This window comes from Xiphophorus maculatus, chromosome 23 (assembly GCF_002775205.1).
Source record: "Xiphophorus maculatus strain JP 163 A chromosome 23, X_maculatus-5.0-male, whole genome shotgun sequence".
In the NCBI taxonomy this organism is placed as follows: Eukaryota; Metazoa; Chordata; class Actinopteri; order Cyprinodontiformes; family Poeciliidae; genus Xiphophorus; species Xiphophorus maculatus.
Window position 1 is genome coordinate 2846257 of NC_036465.1, and position 18417 is coordinate 2864673.

General features: G+C 41.7%; 1 protein-coding gene across 2 annotated transcripts in view; it reads left to right on the forward strand.

Annotated features, from left to right (window-relative positions):
- Nucleotides 1-16484, forward strand: part of rxfp1 (relaxin/insulin like family peptide receptor 1) — a 122377-nt gene extending 105893 nt beyond the window's left edge. The window contains exons 16-19 of one of the 2 annotated variants that reach the window (XM_023328284.1): nt 13418-13828; nt 14120-14338; nt 15786-15892; nt 15968-16484. In XM_023328284.1, coding sequence (XP_023184052.1) covers nt 13418-13828; nt 14120-14338; nt 15786-15892; nt 15968-16213 — 983 coding nt within the window. In that variant the 3' untranslated portion in view covers nt 16214-16484. Of the gene's footprint in view, nt 1-13417; nt 13829-14119; nt 14339-15785 lie in introns of both variants that reach the window. The other variant, XM_023328283.1, reaches the window with a different exon arrangement.
- The last annotated feature ends 1933 nt before the right edge of the window (nt 16485-18417 follow it).

The window sequence follows — 18417 nt, forward strand, 5'->3', positions numbered from 1 at the left end:
AAATCTGGATCAAAAGTTAGTTTGAAAGACATTTCCATCTATTCAGCCACATTCATCTTTGACTGTAACCTTTTACTCACTGAAAACATTTCCCTGTTTGGTTTTTACATTTGTTCTTTTTCTACAAAAACATGTCAACAAAATGTCCAAGATCCTCCTAGAGATCCCAGTCTGGCACGGAGCAAATCAGTTCTGCTGTTTCCCACTTTAAATCCTCATATCTCAATACTGCATGGAATCAATAATAAAATGTTGAGATCTTTATTTATTTAATAAATGAAATGTATTGTATATCATTTTTAATAACTTTAATGAGATTAATTTTGCAAAATTATTCGAGAGATTTTTTTTTTTTTACATTTCACAAATGTTAATATATTTCATCTAAATTTTACAGACAGTAAGGTTAAAGGTATTTTGAAAAGAATGGGAAAATATTTTGTTTACAAAGTTGCAAAGCTGGTAGAGACTTATCCCAAATAACGGGAGAATTTGCAACAGAAGCTGAATACAAGTGAACACTAAACTTTTCAGATTTTAATTAGTACAAAATGTTTAAAACTAGGCATATTAACAATTATGGACTACTTTGTGTTGGTGACTCATATAAAATCCAAAAGAAATAGATTAAAATTTGTATTGGCACTGTATTCAGGTGATATTTTATGTAAAACAAAGGGTAAAATGACAATAGTGGTAACATTTTCCAGTTAGATATAAACTCCAGATTTTGACTGATGCCTTTCAGATGCCAGGAAGAACAGCAACAGATGGAGGATATATGAGTAATTAGTTTTCACACAGCACCAGTGGATGAGCATGTGGGACTTGAATCTAAGAAAAATGAGACTACTCTGCTTGGAGGAACCTGAGAAAGAAAATAGGTCAGTTATCAACATCATTCCCTAAGAAAGCATAAGAGGAGCTTAAAAATATGATGTATAATTATGAGGCAACAAGAAGAAAACTGTGCTTCACCATCTGTAGTGGCCATATTTAATGCGCCGGGTCAAATGTGACCTGCATAATTTCATCCATGAACTCCGTGGATAATTACGCATTGAGTTGCTCTTGGCCCAACGTAATAGGCTCACAACCTGCTTGTGGAAGGTGGTGTACATCTCTATCAACCCCCAGATTCAATTCTTTGTGTATCCATAACTTGTTTTAATAACTGCTGCAAGTCTTCAAGGATATGCCAGCTTTGCATACCTATGACAGCAATCAAGTCTTGCTACAATTTTTTATTGGATTTTGTTTGAGCTTTGACTGGGCCATTCAAACACATTGATATGTTTTTATCTACAGCATTTTGTTTTGGCACTTTCTTTATATTCGATGCAGTTTCTCCATTAAGAGACGAACCTTCACCCCAGTCTCAAACCTTGGTCAGTGTCCAACATATTTTCTTCCTGGACTGACATTCATGAAGCTCCATCCACCTTCCTATCATCTCTGTTTCCTGTTGAAGAAAAGCAAAAATACACAAAAACATTTACATTGATCAGTCTAAGCTGCTATCAGTGCAAAGGCACAACCTACTGTGAACAGAGCTCCAATGGGCAAGATGAATTTAGACATTTCCCTGGCTATGTCTGTTGGGAGCCGTTAGCTACTGTGGCTAACAGTATCTTATTGGTTATCTAGTCAGTTCTGAACTTGATGTTTTCAGCTCTGGATCAGGCTGATATGGGCACACAAAGCTGTTTCTCAGTTCTCAAGCAGTATTTGGCAGCTTTACTTTACTTCCTCGCTGGGGTTGTGTACTGTGTCTGTTGCTGACAGAAATCTTGGAGGAACCTGTAACTACAAGGTTCCTTCTGCAGAAACAAACCGACTTTGTCCAGCCAGCCTTCTACTGATTTCGTCCGTGTCTGGATGCAAGTGGCTTGTTTTGGCCACTTGCATCTTTCATTCTTGTTCCATATCTCATGACCATGAGTAAGGGTCTGAACTTTGAGGAACTAGTATATTGAGAGCTTTGCTGATCTGGTCAACTCTTCACTAGAACAGATGCTCACATTACAGTAGGCAAAGACCCAATCTGTCTGTCCATCTCCGGTTCTTAACATCACTTGTGAACGGGGCACCAAGTTGCTGTTGTGGGATTTTACATTCATTTGAAATATTGCATCATTTGGTATTCAACTATCATTGAAGATATTTAGCCGTCATCTGTGATAGCTTATGGTGTGCTGACATAATGAAGGAATTACTCCCAGAGGGTCATTTTTGTTGTGCATCTGAACATTAGAAAGTGACTGACGAGACATCTATAAACTTATTAGAGAGTATGACTTGTAAATTTGCAATTTGTTTCTTGATCGTGACAGGAAATCTTTTTAATAAATTACCAAGGGCAATGAGGAGTAAACACGGAGGGAAACATTGTCCAGGGAGGTAATAAGACACTTTTGATCAGATGGATAGTCCTGCACTAAAGAAAATGTCAACTCTCTGTATGACACCGGTACACTGCATATAATTAAGTATTTCTACCACAGGAGACCTTGGTTCTTTGCTATGATAATGTGCTTATGTGCTGAGTCATTAATACTAATATGTTGACTGCTCCTTGGAATAGCAGCTCAACTCAAGCTGAATCTGCAGACATCCCAGAGGGCTTATTGTTTGTTATTTTACTTTTTGTGCAGTAGGATTCATATTTAACCTCAACAACACAAGAACAAGTTTCAACACAGAATACAAAAACTGCTGCTTCATGTTTTAAAAAAAATAAAGTAATGTTTGTATTAAAACAAAAGCAATTATTATTATTAGATTTTGTTTTGGTATAGACCAAGAATAACATGGTTTTCCTGTTTTGCATTTTGGATACAAAGAACATTAACATTAGCAACCTGATTTGCCTGGCTTGCTAATATGTTTGCATCTTTTTATGTCCTTTTGCATACTCATTTATGTAGAATGGAGGTGTGTAGAAAATCAACTTGTCTCTGAAACATGACATAATACCAGTAACTAATTAAGATTAATGGGTGACTAAAAACAGAAGCCAGACCTGCAGCTGTACATGGACCCTCACATTCTGTATGTTTTTAATGTAAAACCTTCAAAGCCCACCACTGAACAACGCCCTTTTTCCTAGCGGCACTTTTTCTGACTAATTATTTGCTTTTTTGGTTTTCAATCAAATTAAAAATATGCCATGAGCATAAGTAGAGACTGCTGCTGAAGATTCGAAAGTATCTTTGCAAAACTGACTTCTTATGACCTTCTTTCCACACTGACCTCATCCTTCCTGACTTCAGTCTGTGAGAGTTTCCATGGGAAAGTTTTAAGTTTTGAGCTTTTGTGAATCACTAAGGACTCTGTTCTGACTACATTCTCTTACTCTAACACATCCTTTGATCTTTTCAGCAAGATAACAGGTTGACAGTTTTAATTTATTCTGAATAAAAAATGCTAATTATCTAGAAAGGGCATCCATTTCTTTGTCATTGACATTTCAGCAAGTCTTATAGTGGATAAGGTGGTGAGTTGTATGAAATAACACACAGAAATTTAGGACACCCTCTGAAAGCCTCTGTTTTCGTTTTTATTTTACAAAATTAGATGTACTGGGGAAAAAATAAAAAGTAAAATAATTATATATATTAGAAAGAAAATACTCAAAAGAAAACCTCAAAGTACTCACAACATGGACATCTTCTGCTTATAGACAAGTGGACTCTATATGTAATTAGGCCCGAGCAGCAAAGCGCTGCGAAGGCCTATTGTTTTCATACTGTTTATTAGGCCCGAGCAGCAAAGCGCTGCGAAGGCCTATTGTTTTCATACTGTTTATTAGGCCCGAGCAGCAAAGCGCTGCGAAGGCCTATTGTTTTCATACTGTTTATTATTCTTATTATTCTTCCACCCAAATGAATTGCCTTTTTGGGGGCTTTATCATATTCAAAAACTCACCAAACTTGGCGGTCGCATAAAACGAGTTTTAAATTTAAGTACTGTAAGGTCGTCGCAAAAATCGCAAAAAAAATTGCTCAACGGCAGCAACTAGCAATTTTCAAAAGACCCATTGCTATTCACTTACTTCATCGTAGAGACTTGAAATTCGGTACAGTTGTAGGGCTCACTAAGACGCTCAGAATTTACAAGTAATGTCATAGTGCAACTATCACAGAAAGTCGGCCATGTTGGATTGAAGGTCCATTTCGGACCCTATTTTGGCCGTTTACAGCCTTCGTATTTGATCGAACTCCTCCTAGGGATTTCGATTGATCGGCTTCAAACTCGGTCAGTCTGATCATAAGGCATGTCTGATTTAAAGTTATCAAATTGGTGAGTTTTGGAGCATGTTGAAGGGGGGTTAGCAGGGGTCAAAGTTCACCTACACGCCAGGAAACAAAAACCTCTTATATTTCCTATACAAAAACACATAGAGGGACCAAACTTTCAGTGATTGATCGTCATCGGGTGTCCTATAATACCCTGCAGTGAAATTTTTTTTTTACGTAGGCCACGCCCCCTGAGAGCAGGAAGTGTAATGTTTTACTGTGAACGGTCGCTATCTTAGCCCTTTGACCTAATCAACATGAAACTGTGTCCAGAGACAGAAGACATGTTGGTGTGTTGTGGATTCCAACCCCGACCGGCTGCGATGAAGCAGGTGGGCGTGGCGGCGTTGCGAACGCCATCGAATTTCGTTTGGCTCTGAATTCCACAGTTTCGGGGTGAGCTGCTCCAAACTCACTAGGATGGATCCTTATACACCCGCCAACAGGAATCCATAGCGAAATTTGGTGGGCGTGGCCTAATTTCTCTACATCTCCCCCTAGAATATTTAGAAAAATCAGCCCCAAGCCATGCTTAATCCTAGAATTACGAAACTTGGTACACATGTGTATCTTGTCAGGACGTACAAAAAAGTCTCTTGGAGCCATGCTCTAAACCCAACAGGAAGTCGGCCATTTTGGATTGAAGGTCCATTTTGGACCTCGAGTTTGACATTTACAGCCTTTGCATTTGATCGAACTCCTCCTAGGGATTTCGATTGATCGGCTTCAAACTCGGTCAGTCTGATCATAAGGCATGTCTGATTTAAAGTTATCAAATTGGTGACTGTATGAGCTTGCTGAAGGGGGGTTACCAGGGGTCAAAGTTCAGCTACTCGCCATGAAACACGAAACTCTTATATTTCCTATACAAAAACACAGAGAGGGACCAAACTTTCATTGATTGATCGTCATCGGGTGTCCTAAAATACCCTGTGGTGAAATTATTTTTTTAAGTAGGCCACGCCCCCTGAGAACAGGAAGTGTCATGTTTTACTGTGAACGGTCGCTATCTTAGCCCTTTGACCTAATCAACATGAAACTGTGTCCAGAGACAGAAGACATGTTGGTGTGTTGTGGATTAAAGCCTTGACCAGCTGCGATGAAGCAGCTGGGTGTGGCGGCGTGGCGAAGTGACCTGTAACGCCGATGCCATACGTTTGCTTCTAGATTCCACATGTTTCGACCGAGCTGCACCAAACTTGGCCTGACTCATCCTGGTGTGATACCTGACAATGCTATGTCATCATATTATGACGTCATCTAAGCCCCGCCCCCTCAGAATGAATTAGAGAGATCTTCTGTGTAATTACATAATAAACAGTCCATGTTCGTTGTTTGTAGGGCAATGCTGCCCTCTGCTGCCCACTGAAATAGTTTCATTATTTCAGTAATTCGACACCAGAGGGCAGCATTGCCCTACGGAATGACAGTTCACTGTTGTAATGGAGGAAAAAATTAAATAATTTGTAATTCTAACACAAAAACTCACAGAGACACCAAACGTTCAGTGATTGATCATAATCGAGTGTCCAATAATATCCAATGGTCAAATGATGACATCACTTAGGCCACGCCCCCTGAGAACAGGAAGTGTCATGTTTTACTGTGAACGGTCGCTATCTTAGCCCTTTGACATAATCAATATTAAACTGTGTCCAGAGACAGAAGACATGTTGGTGTGTTGAGGATTCAAGCCCTGACTGGCTGCGATGAAGGAGCTGGCTGTGGCGGCGTGGCGAAGTGACCTGTAAGGCCGATGCCATACGTTTGCTTCTAGATTCCACATATTTCGACCGAGCTGCACCAAACTTGGCCTGACTCATCCTGGTGTGATGCCTGACAATGCTATGTCATCATATTATGACGTCATCTAAGCCCCGCCCCCTCAGAATGAATTAGAGAGATCTTCTGTGTAATTACATAATAAACAGTCCATGTTCGTTGTTTGTAGGGCAATGCTGCCCTCTGCTGCCCACTGAAATAGTTTCATTATTTCAGTAATTCGACACCAGAGGGCAGCATTGCCCTACGGAATGAAAGTTCAATGTTGTAATGGAGGAAAAAATTAAATAATTAGTAATTCTAACACAAAAACTCACAGAGACACCAAACGTTCAGTGATTGATCATAATCGAGTGTCCAATAATATCCAATGGTCAAATGATGACATCACTTAGGCCCCGCCCCCTCGGAACAGGAAGTGCTATTTTTTTACTTGGAAAGCTCTGTTTATGGCTCTCTTGACCTAATCAAGATGATTCGGATGATAAACTCTGTCAATGCTCGCTGCTGGCTGAACCGTGTGGGCGTGGCCAAATGGCGAATATCAGTCCCTCGCCATATACATACGTTTGGCTCTTATTCAGGCATAGATCATCCGATTGGCGCCAAACTGGATATGTATGACCTTTGTTCACCTCTAAAGAGCCCGACGGGTTTGAAATGTAATTTGGCTCCACTGCGCCCCCTAAGTTAATACATGGGCTGTATCTCCTCGACGCATCGACCGATCTGCACCAGATTTTTTGACAGTCGTCGGGGAGCGCTGCCGAACGCATTCACGCGTGTCGCCTGGTGGATGGGTGTGGAAAATGCGCGACAGCTTCTGCGGTGGCTAGCGGGCGGCGGTGCTGGAAACTGCGGCGGAGCTTCTGCGGTGGGGAGTTGGCTGCGGCTCTGGAAATCGTGCGAGAGCTTCTGCGGTGGCTGGAACCCCCGCGGTGGCCAATAGGCCGGAGCGGCGCTTGCTGCGAGGGCCGCCCGAGGCTGCTTGCAGCTTTAATTATTCTTATTATTCTTCCACCCAAATGAATTGCCTTTTTGGGGGCTTTATCATATTCAAAAACTCACCAAACTTGGCGGTCGCATAAAACGAGTTTTAAATTTAAGTACTGTAAGGTCGTCGCAAAAATCGCAAAAAAAATTGCTCAACGGCAGCAACTAGCAATTTTCAAAAGACCCATTGCTATTCACTTACTTCATCGTAGAGACTTGAAATTCGGTACAGTTGTAGGGCTCACTAAGACGCTCAGAATTTACAAGTAATGTCATAGTGCAACTATCACAGAAAGTCGGCCATGTTGGATTGAAGGTCCATTTCGGACCCTATTTTGGCCGTTTACAGCCTTCGTATTTGATCGAACTCCTCCTAGGGATTTCGATTGATCGGCTTCAAACTCGGTCAGTCTGATCATAAGGCATGTCTGATTTAAAGTTATCAAATTGGTGAGTTTTGGAGCATGTTGAAGGGGGGTTAGCAGGGGTCAAAGTTCACCTACACGCCAGGAAACAAAAACCTCTTATATTTCCTATACAAAAACACATAGAGGGACCAAACTTTCAGTGATTGATCGTCATCGGGTGTCCTATAATACCCTGCAGTGAAATTTTTTTTTTACGTAGGCCACGCCCCCTGAGAGCAGGAAGTGTAATGTTTTACTGTGAACGGTCGCTATCTTAGCCCTTTGACCTAATCAACATGAAACTGTGTCCAGAGACAGAAGACATGTTGGTGTGTTGTGGATTCCAACCCCGACCGGCTGCGATGAAGCAGGTGGGCGTGGCGGCGTTGCGAACGCCATCGAATTTCGTTTGGCTCTGAATTCCACAGTTTCGGGGTGAGCTGCTCCAAACTCACTAGGATGGATCCTTATCGACCCGCCAACAGGAATCCATAGCGATATTTGGTGGGCGTGGCCTAATTTTTCTATAGCGACCCCTAGAGTATTTTAAATGAACAGCCCCAAGCCATGCTTAAACCTAGAATTACGAAACTTGGTACACATGTGTATCTTGTCAGGACGTACAAAAAAGTCTCTTAGAGCCATGCTCTAAACCCAACAGGAAGTCGGCCATTTTAGATTGAAGTTCATTTGACCTCGATTTTGACGTTTACAGCCTTTGCATTTGATCGAACTCCTCCTAGGGATTTCGATTGATCGGCTTCAAACTCGGTCAGTCTGATCATAAGGCATGTCTGATTTAAAGTTATCAAATTGGTGACTGTCTGAGATTGCTGAAGGGGGGTTACCAGGGGTCAAAGTTCACCTACTCGCCATGAAACACGAAACTCTTATATATCCTGCACAGAAACTCACAGAGACACCAAACTTTTAGTTATTGATCATCAATAGGTGTCCTAAAATACCCTGTGGTGAAATTATGACATCGCTTAGGCCACGCCCCCTGAGAACAGGAAGTGTCATGTTTTACTGTGAACGGTCGCTATCTTAGCCCTTTGACCTAATCAACATGAAACTGTGTCCAGAGACAGAAGACATGTTGGTGTGTTGTGGATCCAAGCCCTGACCGGCTGCGATGAAGCAGCTGGGTGTGGCGGCGTGGCGAAGTGACCTGTAACGCCGATGCCATACGTTTGCTTCTAGATTCCACATGTTTCGACCGAGCTGCACCAAACTTGGCCTGACTCATCCTGGTCTGATGCCTGACAATGCTATGTCATCATATTATGACGTCATCTAAGCCCCGCCCCCTCAGAATGAATTAGAGAGATCTTCTGTGTAATTACATAATAAACAGTCCATGTTCGTTGTTTGTAGGGCAATGCTGCCCTCTGCTGCCCACTGAAATAGTTTCATTATTTCAGTAATTCGACACCAGAGGGCAGCATTGCCCTACGGAATGAAAGTTCAATGTTGTAATGGAGGAAAAAATTAAATAATTAGTAATTCTAACACAAAAACTCACAGAGACACCAAACGTTCAGTGATTGATCATAATCGAGTGTCCAATAATATCCAATGGTCAAATGATGACATCACTTAGGCCCCGCCCCCTCGGAACAGGAAGTGCTATTTTTTTACTTGGAAAGCTCTGTTTATGGCTCTCTTGACCTAATCAAGATGATTCGGATGATAAACTCTGTCAATGCTCGCTGCTGGCTGAACCGTGTGGGCGTGGCTAAATGGCGAATATCAGTCCCTCGCCATATACATACGTTTGGCTCTTATTCAGGCATAGATCATCCGATTGGCGCCAAACTGGATATGTATGACCTTTGTTCACCTCTAAAGAGCCCGACGGGTTTGAAATGTAATTTGGCTCCACTGCGCCCCCTAAGTTAATACATGGGCTGTATCTCCTCGACGCATCGACCGATCTGCGCCAGATTTTTTGACAGTCGTCGGGGAGCGCTGCCGAACGCATTCACGCGTGTCGCCTGGTGGACGGGCGGGGAAAATGCGCGACAGCTTCTGCGGTGGCTGGCGGGCGGCGGTGCTGAAAACTGCGGCGGAGCTTCTGCGGTGGGGAGTTGGCTGCGGCTCTGGAAATTGTGCGAGACCTTCTGCGGTGGCTGGAACCCCCGCGGTGGCCAATAGGCCGGAGCGGCGCTTGCTGCGAGGGCCGCCCGAGGCTGCTTGCAGCTTTAATTATTCTTATTATTCTTCCACCCAAATGAATTGCCTTTTTGGGGGCTTTATCATATTCAAAAACTCACCAAACTTGGCGGTCGCATAAAACGAGTTTTAAATTTAAGTACTGTAAGGTCGTCGCAAAAATCGCAAAAAAAATTGCTCAACGGCAGCAACTAGCAATTTTCAAAAGACCCATTGCTATTCACTTACTTCATCGTAGAGACTTGAAATTCGGTACAGTTGTAGGGCTCACTAAGACGCTCAGAATTTACAAGTAATGTCATAGTGCAACTATCACAGAAAGTCGGCCATGTTGGATTGAAGGTCCATTTCGGACCCTATTTTGGCCGTTTACAGCCTTCGTATTTGATCGAACTCCTCCTAGGGATTTCGATTGATCGGCTTCAAACTCGGTCAGTCTGATCATAAGGCATGTCTGATTTAAAGTTATCAAATTGGTGAGTTTTGGAGCATGTTGAAGGGGGGTTAGCAGGGGTCAAAGTTCACCTACACGCCAGGAAACAAAAACCTCTTATATTTCCTATACAAAAACACATAGAGGGACCAAACTTTCAGTGATTGATCGTCATCGGGTGTCCTATAATACCCTGCAGTGAAATTTTTTTTTTACGTAGGCCACGCCCCCTGAGAGCAGGAAGTGTAATGTTTTACTGTGAACGGTCGCTATCTTAGCCCTTTGACCTAATCAACATGAAACTGTGTCCAGAGACAGAAGACATGTTGGTGTGTTGTGGATTCCAACCCCGACCGGCTGCGATGAAGCAGGTGGGCGTGGCGGCGTTGCGAACGCCATCGAATTTCGTTTGGCTCTGAATTCCACAGTTTCGGGGTGAGCTGCTCCAAACTCACTAGGATGGATCCTTATACACCCGCCAACAGGAATCCATAGCGAAATTTGGTGGGCGTGGCCTAATTTCTCTACATCTCCCCCTAGAATATTTAGAAAAATCAGCCCCAAGCCATGCTTAATCCTAGAATTACGAAACTTGGTACACATGTGTATCTTGTCAGGACGTACAAAAAAGTCTCTTGGAGCCATGCTCTAAACCCAACAGGAAGTCGGCCATTTTGGATTGAAGGTCCATTTTGGACCTCGAGTTTGACGTTTACAGCCTTTGCATTTGATCGAACTCCTCCTAGGGATTTCGATTGATCGGCTTCAAACTCGGTCAGTCTGATCATAAGGCATGTCTGATTTAAAGTTATCAAATTGGTGACTGTATGAGCTTGCTGAAGGGGGGTTACCAGGGGTCAAAGTTCAGCTACTCGCCATGAAACACGAAACTCTTATATTTCCTATACAAAAACACAGAGAGGGACCAAACTTTCATTGATTGATCGTCATCGGGTGTCCTAAAATACCCTGTGGTGAAATTATTTTTTTAAGTAGGCCACGCCCCCTGAGAACAGGAAGTGTCATGTTTTACTGTGAACGGTCGCTATCTTAGCCCTTTGACCTAATCAACATGAAACTGTGTCCAGAGACAGAAGACATGTTGGTGTGTTGTGGATTAAAGCCTTGACCAGCTGCGATGAAGCAGCTGGGTGTGGCGGCGTGGCGAAGTGACCTGTAACGCCGATGCCATACGTTTGCTTCTAGATTCCACATGTTTCGACCGAGCTGCACCAAACTTGGCCTGACTCATCCTGGTGTGATACCTGACAATGCTATGTCATCATATTATGACGTCATCTAAGCCCCGCCCCCTCAGAATGAATTAGAGAGATCTTCTGTGTAATTACATAATAAACAGTCCATGTTCGTTGTTTGTAGGGCAATGCTGCCCTCTGCTGCCCACTGAAATAGTTTCATTATTTCAGTAATTCGACACCAGAGGGCAGCATTGCCCTACGGAATGAAAGTTCAATGTTGTAATGGAGGAAAAAATTAAATAATTAGTAATTCTAACACAAAAACTCACAGAGACACCAAACGTTCAGTGATTGATCATAATCGAGTGTCCAATAATATCCAATGGTCAAATGATGACATCACTTAGGCCCCGCCCCCTCGGAACAGGAAGTGCTATTTTTTTACTTGGAAAGCTCTGTTTATGGCTCTCTTGACCTAATCAAGATGATTCGGATGATAAACTCTGTCAATGCTCGCTGCTGGCTGAACCGTGTGGGCGTGGCCAAATGGCGAATATCAGTCCCTCGCCATATACATACGTTTGGCTCTTATTCAGGCATAGATCATCCGATTGGCGCCAAACTGGATATGTATGACCTTTGTTCACCTCTAAAGAGCCCGACGGGTTTGAAATGTAATTTGGCTCCACTGCGCCCCCTAAGTTAATACATGGGCTGTATCTCCTCGACGCATCGACCGATCTGCGCCAGATTTTTTGACAGTCGTCGGGGAGCGCTGCCGAACGCATTCACGCGTGTCGCCTGGTGGATGGGTGTGGAAAATGCGCGACAGCTTCTGCGGTGGCTAGCGGGCGGCGGTGCTGGAAACTGCGGCGGAGCTTCTGCGGTGGGGAGTTGGCTGCGGCTCTGGAAATCGTGCGAGAGCTTCTGCGGTGGCTGGAACCCCCGCGGTGGCCAATAGGCCGGAGCGGCGCTTGCTGCGAGGGCCGCCCGAGGCTGCTTGCAGCTTTAATATTTTATTCTTTTCAAAATCATTGGATGAGGGTTATGTTCAGGTGGTCTCTATAGTTAGAAAGTTGCAGTATGGACATCTAATATCAATTTTAGCAATACTTAGAAATTAAAGTAATCATTAACAATAAAAATCAAAGAAATTTCTGTAAAAGAAATTAATTAGAACATCCCCTCATTTATTCCCACTTCAACACAGTTGTCCAGGATTACATTGCTGACCTTGGGACACTTCCAGCACGCCTTCCCCCCTGCTCTTTCACTGCCTGTTGTCTGATTACTATGAGTAAAGGTCACCAGAAGCACAAAAAAAGGCTAAGGTAACCAATCAGGAGTGTTTTGATGGACCTGTGCCCTGTTCAAACTTTAGACATTTACAACCTTTTTCCACTAGGATCAACTCAGCACAGCTGAACCTGGCTCTATGTGGTCATAAGGTTTTTCTACTACTGCTTAGGTTCAAAGCATGTGGAGTCCGGTTGAAAACATCACGTCAAGTCTGTCGGTCACTGATTGGCTAGGGAGTGGAGTCACTCTTTGCATTATGAGAGATTCTTACAATAATCAAACATTTAAAAAACTCAAAACAGTGACTGACATAGCTTCCATATTGTGTTTGTATCATACAGATCCATTTGCACCACTTTTCAGACTCTGGGATCGCCCAACTATTTGACACCCACCCACTAGAGCTGTTTCTCAAACTAATGGAAAATCACTCTAAGTGTGTAAAGTAGAGTTTAGCTGAGTTTAGCCATGCTGTTAGGTGCTTGTGGAAAAGTCATTTGTGTGATGTGTTAATGACTGTTGAAAGGACAGTTAACACCAGGGTACAATCAAAACAGCAGGCTTCAGAAACTGGATTGCAGCAGAGGATTGTCTGAGTCTGGTAAGAGAACTAACAAGGTCTCATAGGACTCTGAAAATTTGCCATTCCACTGTCTGGAACATAATCTGCAGATGAAGGATCTTTAAAACAGCTGCCAACATGCCCAGGTCTGGGCAAGTCCACCCTAAAAGTGGATAGTAAATGCTAAAAAAGACTACAGAACCACTCAAATGGCAGAATTTAGGAGTTTAATCAGGCTTCGCTCTAAAGTAAGTTGTTCTTTCTTGCAGGTGCTGATGGCCTGATGGGTATTTATCTCTTCATGATTGGTGCGTATGACCTGAAGTTTCGTGGTGAATATAATCGTCATGCTCAAGCCTGGATGGACAGCTCTCAGTGTCAGGTCATTGGCTCTTTGGCTATGCTGTCTACCGAAGTGTCCGTGCTGCTCCTCACGTATCTCACCTTGGAGAAGTACATCTGTATTGTTTACCCTTTCCACTACCTGACTCCCGGCTGGCGACGGACTGTCAGTATCCTGTTCGGGATATGGGTGTTTGGATTTGTCATCGCCTTTTTGCCTCTGGCCTGCAAGGGTTTATTTCGCAACTTTTATGGCACCAATGGAGTCTGCTTCCCTTTGCACTCGGAACAGCCAGAGACGCCCTGGGCGCATGTGTACTCCATTGTTATTTTTCTTGGTGAGCATTTGTTTTCATGTTTGCTTTTTCCTATTGCATAACCATGTTTTTAACCAATTTTACTTAATACATATATTACTCCCATAACTATTTGGAAACACATACATCTTTTTATTTGGTTTCCCATGAGTTTATAAATGTGCCCCTGCATAAAGATCTGATTCAAATTTATAGTATACTTGTGAATTTTGTATCAAGATTAAGAATCCTACAGATCATCTTTGACAATTACAATGTTAAGAAACCCTGTACACCCCAGAAGTAATTCTGAACTCGGTACTCTCTCAACAGGTCTCAACTTGGTGGCATTCCTCATAATTGTCTTCTCCTATGCAAGCATGTTCTATAACATCCAGAGAACAGGGACTCAGACCACCAAGTACAGCAACCACATAAAAAAAGAGGTGACCATCGCCAAGCGGTTCTTCTCTATCGTCATCACTGATTCCCTCTGCTGGATCCCCATTTTTGTTCTCAAGATCCTTTCACTGCTGCAAGTGGAAATTCCCGGTAATGAAAAGATTCCCACTTAAAGTCCACTTAAATATGCTCTTTCAGTACAACATAAGTGGCTGGCAGCTTGTGTCTGAAGTATTTTTTGTGGTGTTAGTGTTAGTGTTAGCACTAGTGACAACAACAGTTGGCAATTTAAGTTCCTGAAATAAAAGTTTTGCAAAATAACTTCAAGGGTAAAGTGTATCTGTAAATATCACCTCCAAAAGCAATAATATCATCTAACTGCTTAGTAAAAGCTGTATTCACAAGCCTCCTTGAATTTTTCCTCACTTTTGGTGTTTATTTCAGGTGTAGTTACAACCTGAACAAAATCATATTGAATGAACAGAGATTCTTGGAAATAAAGCTTATATCATTGGCAGGCCTGTATATTTTCCCTTAAATTGTGCCACATTTGTAAGGACGATGCATTTCTGGGTAGTCTACTGAAAAAATAGCCAAATGCCTTTCTATCCATGCCAGACTGCTTATCCTGCTCATCCTGCTCAGGAATGTGTTTTTGGTGTCTGTTGGACTGGGTAATGGATGTTCAGAGAAACAAGTCATTTTGGCAATTTAACAACATTAATTCAACATACAGGAGCCTTGATGGTGTGTGTAAGAAACATATGTAACCACAACAGTCTGGCATCTCCTTATGCTAGTCACCAGCTCAGTTACACACTGCTGTGGGATGATATCCCATTTCTCAGCCAGCAGCTGTCGCTTGTGTTTATCCCTCTACATAAACAGCAAACCAAAGCTGATCCTACAAGTGTTTAGTGGGGTGGAGGTCAGAACTCAAAGCTGGTCATTCCAACCTCTGCTCTCAATCTGATAAACCCTGCTGTGTTGGAGGAGCATTGACCTCTTAGAAGATAAGAGTTCAGTCCCGGAGAATGAAGATATGGGATTCTCACTGGTTAAAACTCATCTCGATATCTTTGTGCTCTGAGATGATAAATAGTCTTATTTTCTCCAGTATAGGAGATGCCACCACACACATCACATTGTCAGATGTTGCAAGGTTTACTGCTCAAATCACATGCATTTTCCTCATAAACATTGTCCCATTTAAGGGGAAATAAACTGACTTTCCAGTACCATTCACAAAGAATTGCTGGTAAAGGGCCAATATTGTGTATTTTTCACGCTGAAAGCCCAATCAAGTAACTATATTACCTTCAGTTGTTATGAAAATGTCTCAAATATAACTTAAAAGAAATTTAACTTTGCATTTGACACCTTGAAATTGGCTTCTGCAACTTTAAGAAGTTCTTTCTTTTTAACACCCGCCTTTAGCACATCATCACAGCAATGATTCTTTTCTATCTCAGTTTTTCTGCTATAAATATAAAAATGATAAAAAGCCATCAAAATGATTTTTTTATGAATATTTTTGTCATGTTAGGTTGTTCCACATTTATGTTCTCCCATCTTTTTTTTCTCTGTTTCCTGGCAGGTACCATCAGTTCCTGGGTCGTCATCTTTATTCTCCCCATCAACAGTGCCCTGAACCCCATCCTCTACACGCTAACCACGCGGCCTTTCAAAGAAACAATCCTCCAGGTGTGGGCAAACTACAGACAGAAAAGGCCTCTGCTCAGCGGTCACCCGCCACATCATCCGTCTCTCACCTGGCAGGAAATGTGGCCCCTCCAGGAAAACAGCCACGGCGTCTCCCCAGGGTGTCTGCTGGAGGCGAAAGACACAGCAGCCAAACTTACCCCCGTGGAGAACCCGGATGAAGCATACAATGACTTTAATGCGAGCACGAAACAACAACAGCAGAAGCAGCATGCCGTGTTATCGGTGTGCTCGCAGAATAAGACGGTACCCCAAACACTCACACATATTCACACCTTCACACAAACAAATGACCTCCTCTAAGTGACTAAGAATTGATCTGTTTGTATGTCTGTATAATTCTCCTCAACCACATTAACATTTCAGGTCCATTCATCTAAACTCTTTTAATTATTCCCTTAACAATGGAACTTAGGCCACAATCTGTGCACAGATTTCTCATTTAAAGTGAAAAACCATGCCAGTAGTATCCATGATGCTTAGCAGTAAACACAGTTATCAAAGATTTACAACTACCTTGTTAAACATTTTATTCTGCATTTTCTCTAGAACTCACCTCACTTACAAATCAAAGATGAAGACTTCTGAATTACAAGTTTGTTTTTTTTAAATACAAGTTAGATTCTTTTCTGTAAATGAGAATGTAATTGGAAAGTTTATTTATCTCAGCAATTTAATATAGAATAAGAAAATGATGCAAATTAATCACAGTGTATTTCAAGCAATTTTTTGATACTATTTATTTAATCATTCCTTACAGCTAATAATAATCCAAAATGTAGTTTCTGAGAAAGTCACTCGACACTAATAAAAAAAAGGATTTTTAATACATAATCTAATGTTACAGGCAAAAAATAATGAAGAACACTTGTCCTTGACATTTGCCCTGCAGACAGTGTTGACTTCCTCCACAAGGATAAGCTGCTAAATGTCATTGCTAATAAAGCTAGCTTTATTAAGTGCTGAATATAAGCAAATTAATTCAACAGCATTGTGTGTATAAACTTTACAGTACATGAACATACTTTTCAGTTATCCAACTTAAAACATTTATTTAAACATGCAGGACTTTGATAAAGAGGATTATGGAGAATTGGAACAGCGGAAGTAAGAGGGACTTAGTTTCATATTAGTTGCTTCCCAAAACTGCTTATTCCCCAAAGTTCTTCTAAAAATTCAAATATTTTTACAATTAAATGAGAGAAATGGTGAGCTCATTACAGCAGTTTGGCAGGAATCATTATCGCACCATATTCCAACTAAATAAAGTGACTGGTTATGATGACAGTGATGCATTGAGTCTCTGTGTAATGGCTTAAAGGCTTCACAGAAGCGTTTCTGTTTATTGTCGCTGTGCTTTGCTGTATAACAGATTAGTGATTCAGAAGTAACTCCCATTCCCTGCTGTAGCCTCTGGTTCTGGTGGTGCAGCTTTTGTTGACTGCAGCAGCACACAGATAGAGAGATGTGTAGCAGAATAATTAGGCTGTTAAGATGCTTTCTGTTTCTCATTATCTACTCCTATGGGTTCTTGACTTGCAAAAAGAAAGATAAAGGAATGAGTAATAATAATGTGCCTCGGCTTTCCTTAACATCTAATCAAGATGTCTCACCGTCTGATGAACATAAGTTCTGAGTTTCTTTATTTAATTTCCAAACGGTTAAACAGTCAACTCAGACGGAATGTTCTCCATCTCTATGTCTCCATCTTTGTTTTGATATTTATTTATTCTTATTTATGTTCTGACTCCAAACATTTGCACCCAACACCCAAACTAAGTCTACAAGATACACATTTACTGTGTCTGAGGTTGCATAGCTGTTCGGCCAGTTAGAGTACCTGCAGTGATCCCTGTCACTGCTGACAGCACCAACATGTAGACTCATGAGTATCAGAACTGGATTATGGAGCAATGAATGATGATGTCCTGGTCTGATGAATTATGTTTTCTCATCATCAGCCATCAGAGGAGACTTTGTTGTCTTATCCATGCATTGGAACACCAAGCGTCTTATATTTGGCAGTGGCTGTATGCTGCGTTTTGGGGAGCTTGTAGTCAAATTCATTTTTTTCTGAAATTGTAATTTCAGAAAGAATTGAATTTTGCATTGCCTCTGGCGATGCAAAAAAAGTGTTTTCATTGCATTTCATTACAGCTAAAAAGATAAACAAACAAAAAGATTACGGTACTTCAAGCTAGTGCAAAAACTCTTTTTTTCAAAATTGCCATGTTTCCAGTAAAGCAAATTTATTTTCAGAATTCCAATTTGTGCAATTTTAATGCCAATGACAACTAGTGCTGCCTGCTTTGTCCAGGTTATACTAAAGCATTTGTGATGGCATCAACTCCCAAAGATGGTGATAATGCTATGCCTCATTGTTGTAGAAAAATCCATTTTATGAACAGACATTTTAAGCTTCTGCAGCTGAGAAGGTCATTACCAGACTTTAACAATTAGTTCTGTAAAACCTGTCCAGTGAGATTTCCCTCCATTAGTTTAAGCAC